The 18,201-nt window shown below is 39.3% G+C and overlaps 1 protein-coding gene and 1 pseudogene across 2 annotated transcripts in view; both read left to right on the top strand.

Moving 5' to 3' along the window:
- The window catches only part of NELL1 (neural EGFL like 1), a 984,256-nt gene that overhangs the window by 616,184 nt on the left and 349,871 nt on the right, over nt 1–18,201 (top strand). For both annotated transcript variants that reach the window (XM_033205025.1, XM_033205024.1), the window contains exon 14: nt 5,703–5,825. In XM_033205025.1, coding sequence (XP_033060916.1) covers nt 5,703–5,825 — 123 coding nt within the window. The remainder of the gene's footprint in view (nt 1–5,702; nt 5,826–18,201) is intronic.
- LOC117080504 overlaps nt 18,101–18,201 on the top strand; it is a 31,993-nt pseudogene continuing 31,892 nt past the window's right edge.

Genomic DNA, 18,201 nt, shown 5'->3' with positions numbered 1-18,201 from the left:
GAGATATTGTTCTGCAAATGTCTCTTATATCTATTTGGCTTAAAGTCCAGTTTAAATCCAGTCTTTTTTTGTTGATGTTCTGTCTAGATCATCTATCTAATGCTAAGAGGGAGTTGTTCAAGCCCCCTGTCATTATTGTATTGGAGTCTCTCTCTCTCTGTCTTTCTCTCTTCAGATCTAGTAACATTTGCTTTATGAATTTGGGTCCTCTAGTGCTGGACACATGTGTATTTACAATTGTTATATATATTTGCCGAATTGATTCTCTTATTATATAATGTATATAATGACATTCTTTGTCTTTCCTTTTTTACTTAATATCTATTTCATCTGATATAAACATAGCTACTTCTGCTCACTTTTGATTTCTATTTGTGTGGAATACATTTTTCTGTACCTATACTTTTAGATGGTGTGTGTTTTCACAGGTGATATTAGTTTCTTATGAGCTTCATATAGTTGGGTCTTACCAAAAATCCATTCAACCAGTCCACATATTTTAATTTTAATTGGGAAATCAAAACCATTTACATTCGAGGTTTATATTGATAGATGAGTACTTCTGTTATTTTATTAATCATTTTCTGGTTGTTTTTTATACCCTTTGTTCCTTTCTTCTTCTCTTACTGTTTATCTTTGTGGTTTGGTGGTTTTCTGTAATAGTAATGTGTTATCCCATTCCCTTTGTATTTGTTTATCTGCTCTACTGGTGAGTTCTATATGAGTACGACTTTCATGAAAGTATATGACTCAAAAAAAAAGTATATATTGCCCTTCACTTCCTGAGGTAGGACTTTGTTAAGCTTTTCGTGTAGGTCAGGTCTACTGGTAATGAATTTCCTCAGTTTTTGCCTAAGAAAGACTGTTTCTCCATCATTTCTGATGGTTAGTTTTTCTGTGTATAGGGTTCCTTGGTGGCAGTTGTTTTTTCTTTCAGAACTTTGAATGTATCATCCCATTCTTTGCTGGCCTGCTGGAAAAATCTGCTGTTAGTCTGATGGGATATCATTATATGTGATTTGATGTTTTTCTCTCAGTTTTTAGCATTCCGTCTTTATCTTTGCCATTTGAAAGTTTGACTATAATGTGCTTTGGCAAGGACCTTTTTGGGTTGAATTTATTTGGGAGCTTTCTAAATCTGGGTGGCCATATCTCTCCCAAGTATTGGGAAGTTTTTAACTGATATTATTATTTTATTATTTTTTGAGACAAGGTCTCTCTCTATCACCCAAGCTGGAATGCAGTGGCATGAACATGGTTCACTGCAACCTCGACCTCCTGGGCTCAAGTGATCCTCCTGCGAAGTTATGACCACAGGTGTGTGCCACCATAACCCAGATTTTTCTTTTTTGGTAGATATGACACATCACCATCTTCCCTACTCTGGTCTCAAACTCCAAGTGATTCTTCTGTCTCAGCCTCCCAAAGTGTTGGGATTATAGGTATGTGCCACGATGCCCAGCCTATGACTATTATTTTTTTTTAAGTAGGTTTTCTATGCCATTTCCCATCTCTTCTTCTTACAACTTCCAAACTTCACATATTTATTTACTTAATGGTGGCCCATATGTCCTTTTAGGCTTAATTTATTATTTTAAAATGTCTTCTTATTTTTGTCTGACTGAGTTTCTTCAAAAGAGCTGTCTTCAAGTTTAAAAATTATTCTGCTTGAAACTAGCCTATTATTGAAGTTCTCAAAGTTTTATTTCATTCATTGAATTGTTCTGTTTCAAGATTTCTCTGATTTTGTTTTGTGATATCTATCTCTTTGTTGAATATCTCATTCAAATCATGCAGTCTTTCTGATTTTGTTGAAATGTCTGTGTTCTCTTATATCTTGATGAATTTCCTTAAGATCATCATTTTGAATTCATTTTCAGTCATTTCTTAGACTTCATTTGCTTTTGTGTGTTGACTCCCTCTGTCCTGAGGTAACGTTTCTATGTCCGTCTCGTGTCATGATGCTGCAGCCTTCTGGGTATATGTGGTGGGATGGCAGAAAGACCTTAGGAATACGGACATACAGTGACTATTGGATCCTAGGAATAAATACATTATGGTGGCAACTCTGCTCTTCAAATGGTATTGTGCTTCAGCATCCTGGATCCAGGGGAGTAGAAAGGACTCGGCATGTTTTCCCTCTCTGGAAGTATGAAGTTGTTCGGATTCCAAATGCTTCCTATGCTGGGATCAGGGCCTTTAAGGGCTGTGAAGCTCTTCTGTAGCTAGAATTGCTGGTGTCCATGGTGGGAATATGGCTGCTGGCAGTCTCCCACTTTCTTTTTTCCCACAATAGGAGTCCCTCTTGACTTGAAACTAATTGATGCCAGGTGCTTTGTGTTCCTTTCTATAATGCCTTTTAAGTTTCTGAACCTTAGAAGGTCTTCATAACTTTTCTACTGAATCCCAGTATTCTTCCTTAAATATACTCTGTTTGATTTGTGGTTATCTACTGGTTGCTGTGGTCCTTTGTTTGGGAGGTGAGTGCTGGACACCTCTAATTAATCATCTTGATAACATCTGTCTCAATTCAACTGTAACCACCATCGTATGATTAAGTCTACTCGCAAGTAATTGTAGCAGCAATATTAGTAGAATTAGTAGTAGTAGTAGCAGCAGCAGCAGCAGCGACAAATACCTAACATTTATGGAGCACTTACCGACTATAATATACTGTGGTAAGTTTTTTACCTATATTAATTAATTTAATTCTCAAAAGAATCCCAAGTGATAGGTTCTATCATTTTCCACATTTTACAATGAGGAATCTAAGACAGAGAGGTTGAGTAACTTACTTGAGTACACTTAGCTTGTAATTGGCAAACCAGGATCTTCTAATCTAGGCCGGTGCTTTGGAGTTCATACTCTTAACCTAAATGCCAGTCCATCTTTCACAAGCACTTGTCCTATCTTTTGCAGCATCCTTAGTATCCTGAAAGGAATGTGATATTTATAGAAGAAAACTATATTTTCTTTGGCTGTCTCTATTAAACACAGTGTTGAAGATGCTGGTCATTTTGAAAACTTGGGCATGACTAAAGAAAATGAAATGTGGAAGTTCTATAGCCTTTGTTCTTTGGGAATAGGTCATCTGTTCTCAGTAAGTATGTAGGAGATCTCAGTAGGAATTGAGGGCTAGAATACAGGAAGACAGTTCATTGTTTGCATTATGATATCATTTCCACATGTCATGGTTTAGTTTCAGCCACATCCAAATTAATTTCTAACTGCTCAGTGACATGTTTGTTCATCTAGTGTCTACATTCACAATCTAAGTTTTTCTACTTACCAGTTCCATGATCTTAGGAAAGTTATTATATAAAGTACTTTTGTCTAAGTTTCTTCATTGTAAATCAGCAAACTTACTTCATTTAATTGTTGGGAGAATTAAATGGTATAATATGTGTAAAATATTGACTTCAGTGCTTGGCATTCTCTAGATTCAATAACATTATGTAAGGTATTATTATGAGCAACTCTAATTGGGAAACTTTGACCATTCGTGAAAGATTATTTCAAATACTACCTTTTGCGAGAGGGCTTTTCTATTCCTTCCGTTAGAAGGAATTTCTTCCCTCCAATGAACTCTCAGTCTAGCTTATCTTTATTCCTCTTATCTAGCATGACCACACATGCTAGTTTGCCTGGGTCATTCTGAGTTATGCTTGTTATCCCAGTGTAATTATTAGTGGAGCACCCTTTCATTCTAAAATATGTTCCATTTGTATGATAAAATATAAGGTCAACTACTTATAACTCTTATCACTTCTCTTCTGTGTTCCAGTTAGTTACCCCTATTAAAATGTTCAGGCTAGCAGAGACCATATCTACTCATCGTTGTATTCCCAGTACAGACCATAATCATTATTTATTAAATGAATTTAAAGAAGGATACTGAAAACTCTTGGAGTATAAGTCTGAATTCTTAGACTTTTTAATGTTTCTAACATTGTCTGGTAGTGCACCTGCACATACTAGGTACTTGATAGGTTTGTAAATTCAAGTGGACATGCACAGGAGTATACTATTTTTTGCAGAGTGCCGGAGATGACTTGAGCACAGACTTGAGGTGTGTCCTCAGAAATCTTATCTTCTTTTCTCACTGTTTGCTAACCTGTGCACATTTCTTGCTGACAGTTGGGTTGGTCTAAAGGCCTAAATAAAAATTTTATTTGGAAAATCCCAAGTATTAAATCAACAATCAGATGCAGGTGTGTGCCCTACCTCTGTTGTGTGTGCGTGATGAAAACAGTCCTATTTTGCAGGATTTAACCTTTCTCATTACTGGACCCCCATTAGGAAATTTAAAATAAAAAATAAATGAAGATTGATGATATTTCAAATGATTGGTACATTGGTTGAACAATTCACTTAACAAACTATATTGAATTTTTTGTTTTGTTCCAATTAGTGTTATTTCCTTGAGGTTTCTAGATGGAATTTCTATTCTTGTTTTATAACTATTTGTGATTCGAATGGCCCTACTGGATTTTTCTTCTTAAAATTTGTGAGAAATTATACTAGCAGATGTTAAAAAGGAATAAAGGATATAAACTTTGCCATATTGTTTATTTATAGAGGAGTCATTTGGGTAACTCCATAAACTTGCTGAGTATGAGAGGAAATTATAGTTATCTATGAAACCTTAGTTTCTAACTTGGAATCTTTTCATCTGTTTTGTAGGGTTAGATCAGTTTCTCTCCATGTCTTGTGGATCAAGGATGCCACAGCTATCTGAATATATATAACTACATATCACTACACGGCAGGCAGCTATGCAGAGGTTAGATCTGAACCCTATGAACATGGGCTATATGGAAAATTAGAGCGAAATTGCTGAAGGCCCTTAAACACAGGCCTCAGAGTAAATCCTTTTCCTACTCTCAGCACAATCCTGTGCTTGCCAGCCTTCCCTGTGACTAGTGGTACTCCTTTGAAAATTTTGTTGGGAAATTCTCCTTTGCTAGGCTATATTCACCGGCCTTCCTCTTCAGTTTTATCCTCTTTGTTCTAAATAAGCCATGGAATCTCTAATATAGGTTTGTCCCTTCCCTCCCCTCCCCACCGCTCCCCTCCCCTCCCCTTCCCTTTTCCTTCTCCCTTCTCCCTTCTCCCCTCTCCCCTCTCCCTTCTCTTCTCTTCTCTTTTTTGTAACCTGAGGGGACGGTTTCCAACTGTGGACATTTTTCCGCATTGTGGAGGTTCTAGGCCGGCTAGTTCGTTGTTTTGAGCAGTCCTGCACATCGTACAATGCTTAGCAGCATTCCTGGCCTTTATTCCCTAGGTTTCAGTATCACCTCCTGTTCCCAATAATGGCAACCAAAAATACCCCCTAATATATCAAATGTTTGCAGGGTGAGGCAGTGCAAAATTCCCCCTATTGAGAGCCATTACCTTGGAATCTCTGTGAAAACCTTTTCAGAAGGTGGAAGAAACAGCGGCCTTAGCGCAGCACTTACCAATTGTGTGACGGACAGGAGCTGTTTGACTTCTCTGACACTGTTTCTTTACCTGCAAAGCAGGGATAATAACATCTTTCTTTCAGAGTTTAGATTTCAACAGGAACTTTTAGGCACATAGTAAGGTAGTGACATGTGGTAGTCACTGTCATTCTTATTTGGTGAATTCCAGCTACGTTTCCCAATACCAGTAATTCCAACTTAAGAAAAGGTGTTTCTCTTTTTCTCTCACCCTGGAAACAGAACACGATGAATGTGGCAGCGGCCAGCACAACTGTGACGAGAATGCCATCTGCACCAACACTGTCCAGGGACACAGCTGCACCTGCAAACCGGGCTACGTGGGGAATGGGACCATCTGCAGAGGTAGGCTTACTGCCTTAGGGGTGAGTTGTGAGCAGCCATTCTGCCTGGGCTCTTGGCACTCGTGTGTCAGACCTTGGTAACTCTTGGTGGAACACAGCCAGGGTTCCTGCTCCTGGTTTATCAACTGGCAAGGGTACTGTGTATCAGGGAAAAAGAAAAATGCTTTAGATTTAGCTTTTGAGTTGAAAGAAAAAGGTATAGGTGTGGGTCAGGGGCACAGTTACATAACTTGATGGCTCTGTTCAGCTTTGCCTCTTGGCGTGAGTTTGTGAGGGAAGCTTCGATTGTGGATGTGGGCTTTTCTTTCCTGTGAGCTTTCCCCGAAGAACAAGTGGACACTGTTTCTCTCCACACTTGAGGTACCTGCTTGGGTAGGAAACTCACAGTTTTAGCCTTGCTCAGTGTCTTGCAGCAGTTTATCAGTTCAGAGGCCAGTGCTCTGGCTTCCCTTAGCATTTAGAATAAAATTAAAATTCCTCCTTCTGGCTTATGACGGCATTCAGCATCTGCTCCCTGGCTCCTCACAGCTGACATTTCTCTTTCTTCTCACCCTCAATCCCTTTGCCTCAGCCTACTGGGTCCCTGTTATTCCTTCAGCATTGCTGTTGCCTCAGCCTTAATGCTCATCTCTTTCATGTCTCTACTCAAATGTCCCCGCATCACAGAAATGTTCTTTGACCACCCTATCTAAAATAGCACCTTAGTACTTCTTAGCCCACACCGTGCTTGATTTTTTTCTTCACAAACACAACCTGACATAACATTACATGTTTATGTGTTTGCTTGTCTCTGTGTTATCTGCCTCCCTACTAGGATGTAAGCTCCATGACAGTGAACACTTGATATTGTCCCCCTATTGTCTCTGCTGTTTAGAGTCGTGCCTTGCACGCAGTAGGTGCTTGTTTACTATGTGTTAACTCACCAAATCACCAAAGAGGAAAGGCACAATCATAATGAAAAAATAGGCAACATTAACAAGAAAACAAAAGACATCCTATGAGGTAGGTATTATTATCCTCATTTTAGAAGCGATAAAATTGAGACACAGAGAGGTTAAGTAACTTGCCCAAAGATACATAGTAAACACATTGTCAGTATTCCTCTGCAGGGATGAAATGCTGGTAATGAGTGAAAAATAATTTACAGTGACTAAGTCACTATATTTATGGATTGGATTGGGGAGGAATTTTAAAAGATTGGTTTTATTCTGTGTTGGTTAAGGTGAGGTAAGCAGAAAGCCTAATACATGATGGTGAGTGTAAATTGGTAAAACTCTTTGTTTTTTTTTAACAGCAATTTGACAAAATTTATCAACATTCAAAGTATGTATTCTATTGATTCCATCAGTTTTACCTCTTGAAATTCATTCTAAAAAAGCACAGGTTCATGAAGAGGGGGAAAAGTATGTAGAGTGTTTTTTTGCAGCACTGTGTATTCACTGAAAAGTGGAAACAACCAAAATATCCATCAGTCTTGGAATGATTACCTTTATTTTGGCATATTTATTTTATAGAGTAGAATGCTGTAGTTTAAAACTCTGAACATTTGTATGTACACACATGCACACACACAAACACATACACATACACGTCACATTGAAAGATACCCTACATATTTTTGAGAAAAAAAAAATAAAGTCAAGTTCAGAGCAATATAGTGGCATCAAATACTTAAGTTAATATTTATAAATATCTATCTACATATTTGTGTAAATACATAAAGACTGGAAACATGCAAACTAGTCACCTTGTTACCCATGGGTGTGTGAAAAAAGAAAATTCACTTATTGCTATGAATTCCATATTATTTGCATTTCTTCCAATGGTCTTTTTTACGTGAATATTCATGTGTATTTTTTCTAAAGTACCCTGAAGCAAATAAACTAGTGCTCAGCCTTTTTAAAAGGCTAAGGAAATTTCCAAAGCAAAAAAAAGAAACAAAAACGTTAATGTAATTCCATGGATTACCAAGCCCACTGCTGGTAACTGCATGCTAGTGCTATAAATCTGAGGAGCAACATAGGGATTTTAATGCACTTTTTTCAGAATTATGTTACCTCATAAAATAATATTAATTGCCCTTGTCCTGTGAGTTTGTATTTGCCAAGTCCTCTCTTGCCATTGTGATAAGTGGTGGTTTCACCTTTGTAGAATTTTCTAAGTCTAGCTGTGAAAAAATACGAGTACAAATAATGTTCCTGGTGTCCACAGACTGTGAGGGGAAACATATCTTCCCTTGAAAGTTATGAATTAGGAAAAATAATTTTCTTAAAGACATTCTCATAATCAATTGTGCTGACCTCAGTAAGGAAAAGTCTTGTGTTTTATAAATGCTACATGGGAAAGCAATGTGGTGTAGCTGAACAATTGGATAAAGAACTTGTACTCTATACCTGCTTTCACTACTGGTACTTTGCACCTGCTTTCATTATTGGGGAATTGTAACTTTTATATTTTTACATATTACATATTAAAATTTGGTTAGGGCCGGGCGTGGTGGCTCACGCCTGTAATCCCAGCGCTTTGGGAGGCCGAGGTGGGTGGATCACCTGAGGTCAGGAGTTCCAGACTAGCCTGGCCAATATGATGAAACCCCATCTCTACTACAAACCAAACCAAACCAAACCAAACCAAACCAAAACAAAAACAAACATTACCTGGGCATGGTGTGTGCCTGTAATTCCCGGTACTGTGGAGGCTTGAGGCAGGAGAATCACTCGAACCTGGGAGGCAGAGGTTGCAGTGAGCCGAGATCATGCCACTGCACTCCAGCCTGGGGAGGGAGCAAGACTCCATCTCAAAAAAAAAATAAATAAATAAATCTATCTATCTATATATAGATTAGTATTACTTTCCCTATTTATCTAACAGTATTGAGAGGTGACAATGTGCTAGTAACCCTCACTCTCAGCGCCTCCTCCAGAGCCTCCTCAGCCCGGGTGTCCACTCTGGCAGTGCTTGAGGAGCCCTTCAGCCCGCCACTGCAGCGTGGGAGCCCCTCTCTGGGCTGGCTGAGGCCGGAGCCTCCTCCTTCTGCTTGCAGGGAGGTGTGGAAGGAGAGGCCTGGGCAGAACTGGTGCTGCGCTCCCGGGCCAGTGTGAGTTCCGGTAGGCGTGGAGGAGGGCCAGGCGGGCCGCACACGGAGCCGCAGATGGGCGCTGCAGATCCAGGGCAGCGAGGGGCTTAGCACCTGGGCCAGCAGCTGTGGAGGTTGTGCGGGGTCCCCCGTAGTGCCAGGGCTGCACTCAAATTCTCCCCGGGCCTTAGCTGCCTCCCCGCCAGGCAGGGTTCAGGACCTGCAGCCCGCCATGTCTGAGCTCCCCTCAACTGTGGTGGGCTCCTGCGTGGCCTGAGCCTCCCTGGGCGCCGCCCCCTGCTCCGTGCTGCCTGGTCCCATCCCTGCCCAAGGGCTGAGGAGTGCAGGCCGCTGCTGGGGACCCGCAGGTAGCTCCACCTGCAGCCCCACTGCAGGATCCACTGGGTGAAGCCAGCTGGGCTCCTGAGAAGATGGAGACTTGGAGAACTTTTATATTTAGCCAGAGGATTGTATGTGCACCAATCAGCACTCTGTATCTAGCTAACCTAGTGGGACTTGGAGAACTTACCTGTCTAGAACTCTGTGTCCAGCTCAGGGATTGTAAATGCACCAATCAGCATTCTGTGTCTAGCTCAAGGTTTGTAAATACACCAATTGGGGTACTCTGTATCTAGCTAACTCTGTGTCTAGCTAACCTAGTGGTGATTTACAGAACTTTTCTGTCTAGCACTCTGTGTCTAGCTCAAGGATTATAAACGCACCAATCAGCCCTGTGTCAAAACAGACCAATCAGCTCTCTGTAAAATAGACCAATCAGCTCTCTGTAAGATGGACCAGTCAGCAGGCTGTGTGTGTGTGGGGGGGGGGGCGGGGGGGGGGGAAGGGGGCGGGAAGATAAGGGAATAAAAGCAGGCTGCCGGAACCAGCAGTGGCAACCTGTTCTGGTCCCTTTCCAGTCTGTGGAAGGTTTGTTCTTTCACTCTTGCAATAAATCTTGCTGCTGCTCACTGTGTGGGTCCACGCTGCCTTTATGAGCTGTAACACTCACCACGAAGGTCTGCAGCTTCACTCCTGACAGCAAAACCACGAACCCACCAGAAAGAAGTAGCTCCAGACACATCTGAATGTCTGAAGGAACAAACTCCCTACACACCATCTTTAAGAACTGTAACACCCCAAGGGTCCGTTGCTTCATTCTTGAAGTCAGTAAGACCAAGAACCCACCAATTCCAGACACAGTATTATTGCATAGAATCACTAAGGGAATACATATTTGGTGTTTTAAACTATAAAATGCTATATAAACTAAAGACTAGTATTAGTCTTATAATAAAGAAGAAAGAAGAGGGGGAGGAGGAGGATGGCAGTTTATGGACTTCTGTCTGAAATAACCAAATTTGTGTCTCAGTTTCAGGGCATACACTTTATAGTTAACTTTGCCACCTGTAACTCAAACATTTACAGTGGCAGTTGGACAAGAATAACCAGACAACTTGAACTAAGTCTTTTTTATTTTTACTTTTTATTTTTTTGAGACAGGGTCTTGCTCTGTCACCCAGACTGGAGTGCGGTGACTTGATCTCAGCTCGTTGTAACCACCTCCTGGCTTCCAGTGATTTTCCCGCCTCAGTTACTGAGTAGCTGGGATTGCAGACGTGCCCCACCATGCTCGGCTAATTTCTGTATTTTTAGTAGAGATGGGGTTTCACCACGTTGGCCAGACTGGTTTCTAACTCCTGATCTCAAGTGATTTGCCTGCCTCAGCTCCCCAAAGGACTGGGATTACAGGCATGAGGCACTGCCCTCAGCGAAACTAAGTCTTTTTATTTTTACTTTTTATTTTTTGAGACAGGGTCTTGCTCTGTCACCCAGACTGGAGTGCGGTGACTTGATCTCAGCTCGTTGTAACCACCTCCTGGCTTCCAGTGATTTTCCCGCCTCAGTTACTGAGTAGCTGGGATTGCAGACGTGCCCCACCATGCTCGGCTAATTTCTGTATTTTTAGTAGAGATGGGGTTTCACCACGTTGGCCAGACTGGTTTCTAACTCCTGATCTCAAGTGATTTGCCTGCCTCAGCTCCCCAAAGGACTGGGATTACAGGCATGAGGCACTGCCCTCAGCGAAACTAAGTCTTTTTATTTTTATTTTTTGAGACGCAGTCTCGCTCTGTTGTGGAGGGTGGAGTGTAGTGGTGTGATCTCGGCTCACTGCAAGCTCCGCCTCCCGGTTTCACGTCATCTCCTGCCTCGGCCTCCGGAATAGCTGGGACTATAGGCGCCCGCCACCACGCACAGCTTATTTTTTTTTTTTTTTTTTTTTTATTTTTAGTAGAGACGGGGTTTCACCGTGTTCTCCAGGATGGTCTCGATCTCCTGACCTCGTGATCCGCCTGCCTCGGCCTCCCAAAGTGCTGGGATTACAGGTGTGAACTCCAGCGCCCGGCCAACTAAGTCTTTTTAAGTGTTTAATATAGAAAGCTTTTCTAGATAGACATGGTATTGTTCATAGACTTGACTAAATCTGGTTAGAAGTAAACAGTTAATGTGCCTTTTAATAAGCATTACATAAGACAGCAATTTCTAAAACAATACTAATTGGTGTGAATTCTCTCAGATGGGCTTCCGTAGTGGTTGATGCCCATGTAAGGCATCTTTGCTTCTTTTGGAGGGAAAATACTCGTTCAGCTACAAAAACTCTTAAGTATGTGCAAGACACCTTGATGTGTGTATTTGTATATGTTATCTCATTTAGTTCCCACCATCATCTTGAGAAGTTGATGCTGTTATTCTATTTCACAAGTAAATTTTAAGTAAGACATAGTTGAATGTGATTTAAGTCAACTAGTGGAACTGCTTTTAGTTTTTTCCCTCCCTTTCCTCCTTTTCTTTTTCCTCCCCCTTTTCCTTCTCTTTTTCTTTCCTCTTCCTCCCTTGGCTGTTTATCATTTAACTCTCTCTCACAAAGAGAAAATAGAAAGGGAAGACAGTGTACAATGACAATCTAGAATTTTTTTAAAAATTGCTCACATACTTAATAAATAGACTAAAATCATTCTGAAACTCTGCAATATGTTTTGCTCAATATTTTGGCATTTGAGTTTAAATGGACAAAACGCTTGCAAACAGTTTCAAGTCAGATTTGCATTACCTGACATGAAGGTTAGGCTTATCATCTGCAGAGTGTTTATCTGCTTTCCCAGTCCTGCATTAATGCCAAAACAGAAAGTGAGCTTTAACTAGGCAGTTGTCAATACGCAGCTGATAGACGAAGTCTTCTCTCTTACCTGTCATTAGTTCTGGATAGAATGTGGTGATCTTTGAAAGCATTCTTGTCTTAATGACTGATAATATTGACATTTATTTATAAAACATTCAGTGAGTGTGAATTCTGTGTCTGGGCACCAAAAGAGCAAAATCAAGTAAGACAAGGCCCTGGAGATTTCACCATTTAGTGTTGGAGAAAGATTTGAACAAATTCTTCCAACCCAACAGAACATTTACAAAATGGTATTATCTTGTGTGAAAGAGGATTGTAAAGAATTACTCAAAATACAGAGCTATGCGAAAAGCATATGCATTAGTTAGGATTCCTTTGGTTGCAAGTAATAGAAATCCACTGGCAAACTAACTGTGTAATTTGCAGAACCCAGAGAAAAGTGCAAGCATGGGCTCCTTGGTTGAAAAGCAGGAAAAACTTGCTAATTAAAGATACTAAAATACAAAGCTTTAAATTTTTTCCCATGATCTTTCTCTTCTCCTGTCATGGAGTTTTGTATTTGCTATTGAATATTGCTCCCTTAGGTTTGGGGATATTTGGGGGATGAATGTTAACCCTATGGGAGCTTCAGGCCCATCTTGCCACTGGGTACATTCATGTGGCCCACCAACTTTGGGGTTTCTCACTCCCTGACCAGTGTATCATGATTGGGCCTAGGACAGGGAAATTGAATCAAGTACCTCCCCTTCTCTCAAGAAATCTTCAAACCAACTTTAATGTTGACTGCCTTTCAAATAAAATCACTACAATAAAATTCAGGTCACTGTAGAAACTCCAGGAACATAGGGAAAATCTTTATTCTAAGGCTCTTCAGATTCCTGTAGTTCTCTGAAACCATTCATTATGAGTATGTTTGCATTGAGTGCATGTGCAGACAAGCTGCTTCCTGGAAATTTCTGTTTGATGAGTTGCTGGATAAACTGTGTACAAGGAAAACACAGAAAGGCAGAAACAGAAGGCCAGAGGTTTGATATAGACAGAAAGATTAATGTGACAGATCATGCTAAAGATGTAAACACAGTCCTGAATTAAATAAGTCAAACAGACATCTCACATGTACAAAGTTGTTTTTCAGAGGCTCACAGGCAATATGAGAGAAAGGGAGAGGGAGAGGGAGAATAGAAAGGTAAGTTGTTATACTAAGGTATCACCAAGGATAATAAACTATATAAACTACTGGACTGTGAATCAGAGAAGATGAAATTTGCGGAGTTTTAAGAAAGCAAGAGGAATAGGAAGCCTTTGGCAAAAGTACTTACAACACTCTAGACATAGTTTTGAAACGTGGTTAATGTAATGAGGAAGAATTCGGGAAGGTGCCAGTCTAAAATTCTGCCCTTAGGTGCGTTTTTTTAGACAAAATATTGGAAAGAATGTTGAGGGCCAAGACTGTCTGATATCAGGGAATAGTTAGGCTCGATTAGGGTCAGGTCTGTTTGTAAAAACACATTCATATTGAAAATCAGGGGAGGATTGTGAGCGTATTTCTAAGAGTGCTCTTCTGGTTATAGAGCAATTTCGTAACAGTTTAAGAAAGGATTTGAGACTGTACCCCACATAGGATTGATTTATAAAGTCAGAAAGTAGATAGATTAGAGGTGGCTTAAGGTCAGACTCAATCGGTCAGAAGAATCTTTGCAGCAAGTGCGGACTATGCTCATTGTAATCAGAGCCAGTTAAAATTTCCCACCTATAGAGGCTGATGGAGCGGGGAGGTATACCTTTGGCAGTGTTTAAGCTTCTCTTAAGTGTCATATTGAAATAATTGGACCAGGTGATATTACTGTAAGAAATTTGACTTTCAAATTTCTTTAGAACTATTGGATGATTTGACCATAAATCATAAGCATAAAGACAAGATTGATGTGAACGTGGATGACAAAAATCCCTTTTAGTTAAGTTTAATCAGTTATCACAAAGTGCTCTTAACACAGGGATACAAATTTTTAACATACAGTTGTAAGAATTAGTTTGTCAAGAGTATGCAGAACCTTAATGTCGTGCTTAAATGGGTATAGACTGAAGGAGTGGGCTACAGAATGATGGAAAAAACATACATTTTTTTTTCTCTTAATCTATTTTTTTTGAATGAAGTCTAAACTTATTAGCAAAGCACTCAAAGCCCTGTGACATGTGGTCCCATATGGATAGTTTGAACCTCATCTCTTGTGATATCATCTTTCCCCATTACCTTGCCAGTCACACCTGAGAGTTAACTGATCATTTTCCCAACAGACCAGGCCAGATGGATGATTTCATGGCCCTTTTCCTTCTCCTTGGGATCATTTATTATACTGGAGTGCTTTATTCTATCCTCTCTTCTTCCAATTGAAATCCTATTCATCCCTCATGGTCCAGCTCAAATCCCATTTTTCCTTGATCTACTGAGTCAGAATAAATTGTTCTCTCAATTTTGCTTGTAGTATTCAATGTATTATGTCTTGCTAAACTTAGCTGTTTGTATTTCAGCCTTTGCCACATAAAACCTTGTGCATAATGGGTGCTCAGTAAATACATAGATGCAAAATGAGAATTGGCCAGTTGATTTAATGCAAATCAACTCTGCTCTTGTAGCTTGGTGTATTACTGCAGAATCTACACCATTATTCTGAAAAATTGAAGAAAAATTAAAATTGTGAAGTGAATTTTTATGTAATAGTATTTTAATAGTTTTGAAAAAATCATCAGTGGACCTGTTATTTAAGTTCAAAGACATTGTCTGTTGCATACAGAAAATTTAGTCTATTTTATGTTTAATGCCTATAGATACTGAAAGTCCTATAGACATTGAATATAGTCACACCAGAAATGATCAAATCCTTTGGCCTAATTTGAGAGGCAATAATTAGGCTAAGTCTAGCTTCCTTTTTGCATAATGTCTATTTTAAAATCTCACTTATTGACCCTTTTTAGACTCATTCAGTTATTCTGCAATTATATTATGAGCTGGGTTTAGAGCTGAGAGGTACTGAACATGCTGGACAGTCAAGGCAACAGAGGGACATGACAAGTTGCTAAACACATGTTAAGAAATAAAAGAAGGCCTGCAAGCTACCAGGCAGAAGTATACTTTTGCCCATAGTTTGCCTTTTGAAGAAAGGCTAGTGTAAACAAAGTTTTACTGCATGACTTAGGGACTGTAGATTGGCCATTTCACATCCTTCAAATCTGTAAAACATCTATGGGCTGATTTTTACTGATATATTGGCCAAATATTTTATTATAGCTTTTTACCCCTTTTCCTGAGATCTGTTATGATACAGCCTTCAGCTATTAATATATTTCTTGTCCATGGGAACCTGGAATTAGTCCCTAGGAGGGCAAGGCACAGGACTATGGCTGAGCCACCCTGCTCATTCTCCAGAACATTCAATTTGGGTAACTACCTGTACCTTGAGACTATAGGATTTGCAATCATGTTATCAAGGTAGAAAGAAACAACATACATTTTCTGTAATTCTCCTTGTTACTTAGTTTTGTATAGTACCCCGGGCATTTAATTTTTTGATTAAGTCTCTTTGGGATGATCAACATTCTAAGATATTCAAGGCTCTTTACAAAAGGACTTGAAAACATTGTTCTAGATTTAATTTCAAGTACCCCCTTTCCACAAAACTGAATGAGTCTGTTTTTCTTACATGTGCCTCTTCTCTTTAGTTTTATAATTCTATCCCTTTTCTCTTCTTAGAATGCCCATCTATAATATCATTGATTGTTTTTACTTGCTGGAATGAATTTATAAATCAAGGCAATCATCATAGAAATTATTGAACAAATATTCACTGTGTACTTATGATGGGCCAGGCACTATGCTAGGCTATCTAATTGGAAAAAGACAAAGTAGTCCAATGATCGGTCTATAGTCTTAATGGAACTAAACCTCTCTGAAGCATTTAAAATCATCAATCCTTCCTTTTATTCTGTAAACATTTTATTTCACAGATGCTCATATTCTCCTGGGTTTCTTTATGTCTCAGGCACCTCCTCTGATTATGTGATGGATTCTTACTAGTCAGTAAATGCTGTACTGGCTCAACATTTCCTCTCTTTTTCTTTGCCTAGGTAATTGTGTCCAAATATAATGGCTTTAAATACCATCTATATGGTAATGACTATTAAAGTTATATCTTCAGTCCCAACCTCTTCTCTGATTTCTCCAGAGTCACATAATCAGTGATCTACTTGAAATGTCCACTTGGACCCCTTACAAGTATCTCAAACCTAGCACAACCAAACAGAATCCTTGATTCCTTCTACACATAGTAGATTTCTCATTTATACTTCTTTCCCATCATAGACAATGGGATTACCATTGACTAGGATTTGCTCAGATAAAACAATCTAAGTGTTTTCTTTGATTTCTCTCTCTCAGATTTGTTATTAACCCATCAACAAGTCTATCATCTCTCCCTTCAGAATATCACAAGTTCAGCTATTTCTTATTCCCATAACTTTGCTTTAGTTTAACCCATGAACATCTCTCCACGGAATGTTGCCCTAAAAAAGCTAGATGTAGAATTTTGGAGGCTGTGGATTTGATGGTGAAAAGATGAGATGTTTTAATATGATAACTTATATTTTCTCAATAAAATATAAAATGCGGTCATGTATTGAAGAATGAGGTTAGGATAGGTGCTGAAATCACTGAGAAGGATTACCAGAGAAGAGACACTTTAATAGATGAGAGGCTGTAGTGGAAATTGACAGGTTGGGGGAAGTGGCAAAATGAGCTTCAAAGGAGAAAGGGGCTTTGCTGGAGAAAAGGGAACTAGTCTTAAAATGAAAATGGGAAACAAAAAGTATTCACCCTCTTTTTCTGAAGTTCAAAGAATTATAGAGAAAAGTATAGCCTCTGCCTGAGAGGGCAGCGGAAGACCCAATTCTTAACTAAAATGGAAAACTGAAGAGACTGTTGTAAGAGTTGTTGCTGATAAAAAGAGAATTCTGTTATAACCATTAGGTGCATGGGCTTTGGAGGAAGACACATTGGGTTCATATTCTGGTATTTCTATTTACTAGTTATGTGACCTTGAGCAAGTAACTACATTTTTAAAAAATTCAGTTTTCTCCACCTGTGAAAGGTGACTGTAAAAGAACATACCTCAACACCTAGTTTATTTCTCTAAACCTCAGTTTCTTTATCTTTAAAGGAGAACTGTAAGGGTACTTACTTCACATGACTGTAAAAATCAAATGAGATAATACACTTATGGTACTTAGGTTAGTGCTTGGAACATAGTAGTTGCTCAGTAGACATTAGCAATTGTCAATATTATTATTAGCACAATGAAAAATCCACTGAAATTTTTCTCCTTACCATCTTTACTGATATCATTACATCTCTCTTAGAACCTATGGTGGTTCTTGCTCTGTAGTACTTCATAAACATTATGTATATAATACATATATATTTATGCATATGATAGTCATTTTCTGTCCTTATTTAATGCACTGATTGCCTTTTTAACATATGTTGTGTATATTACTATATTTCCCATCATACCTACCACAGGGATGGATCATCTCAATATCTATTTGTTGGAAAAAATAAAAGTCAATAACTCAAACTTTATGATCCAAGATACTGCCATATACATCTACCCACCCAAGTGTAGCATGTGCTCTTGAGTAGGGCATTGTCTTTTCATATGTGTCCTGGCCTAGTTGTGACCAGTGGGAAACATTCATGAGACTCAGATCAGTATTCTAATTATGTAGCCTGAAACAGCATGGAATACATTTCTCTGTGGGTCATTTAACTCTTAACCATAAATAAACACAGGATCACTTTGTTCCAGAAAAATGGAATAGTACCCTACCACTGCTTGTTGGAGGTATGAGCTATCATTACTTTTTTCTCTACTTCTATACGTTTGAATCAGTAGGGGATAGATATCGGACAGCGTGGGAATCATAGTCCCACATCTATCTTTGTTCTCTTGAATCAAGTGAACCAAGATAGATGGTTCTTGGTTCTCTGGGACCGTCAGACCCCACTGCAGGGCTGGCATCTTCTCACTTCTCAGTTGTAGGAGGAGAAGGTAGAACAAGTGATGTAGAGAC

This window comes from Trachypithecus francoisi, unplaced genomic scaffold (assembly GCF_009764315.1).
Source record: "Trachypithecus francoisi isolate TF-2019V2 unplaced genomic scaffold, Tfra_2.0 Lachesis_group8, whole genome shotgun sequence".
In the NCBI taxonomy this organism is placed as follows: Eukaryota; Metazoa; Chordata; class Mammalia; order Primates; family Cercopithecidae; genus Trachypithecus; species Trachypithecus francoisi.
Note: the sequence above shows the minus strand (reverse complement) of the source record. Positions and strands in the feature narration are given on the sequence as shown.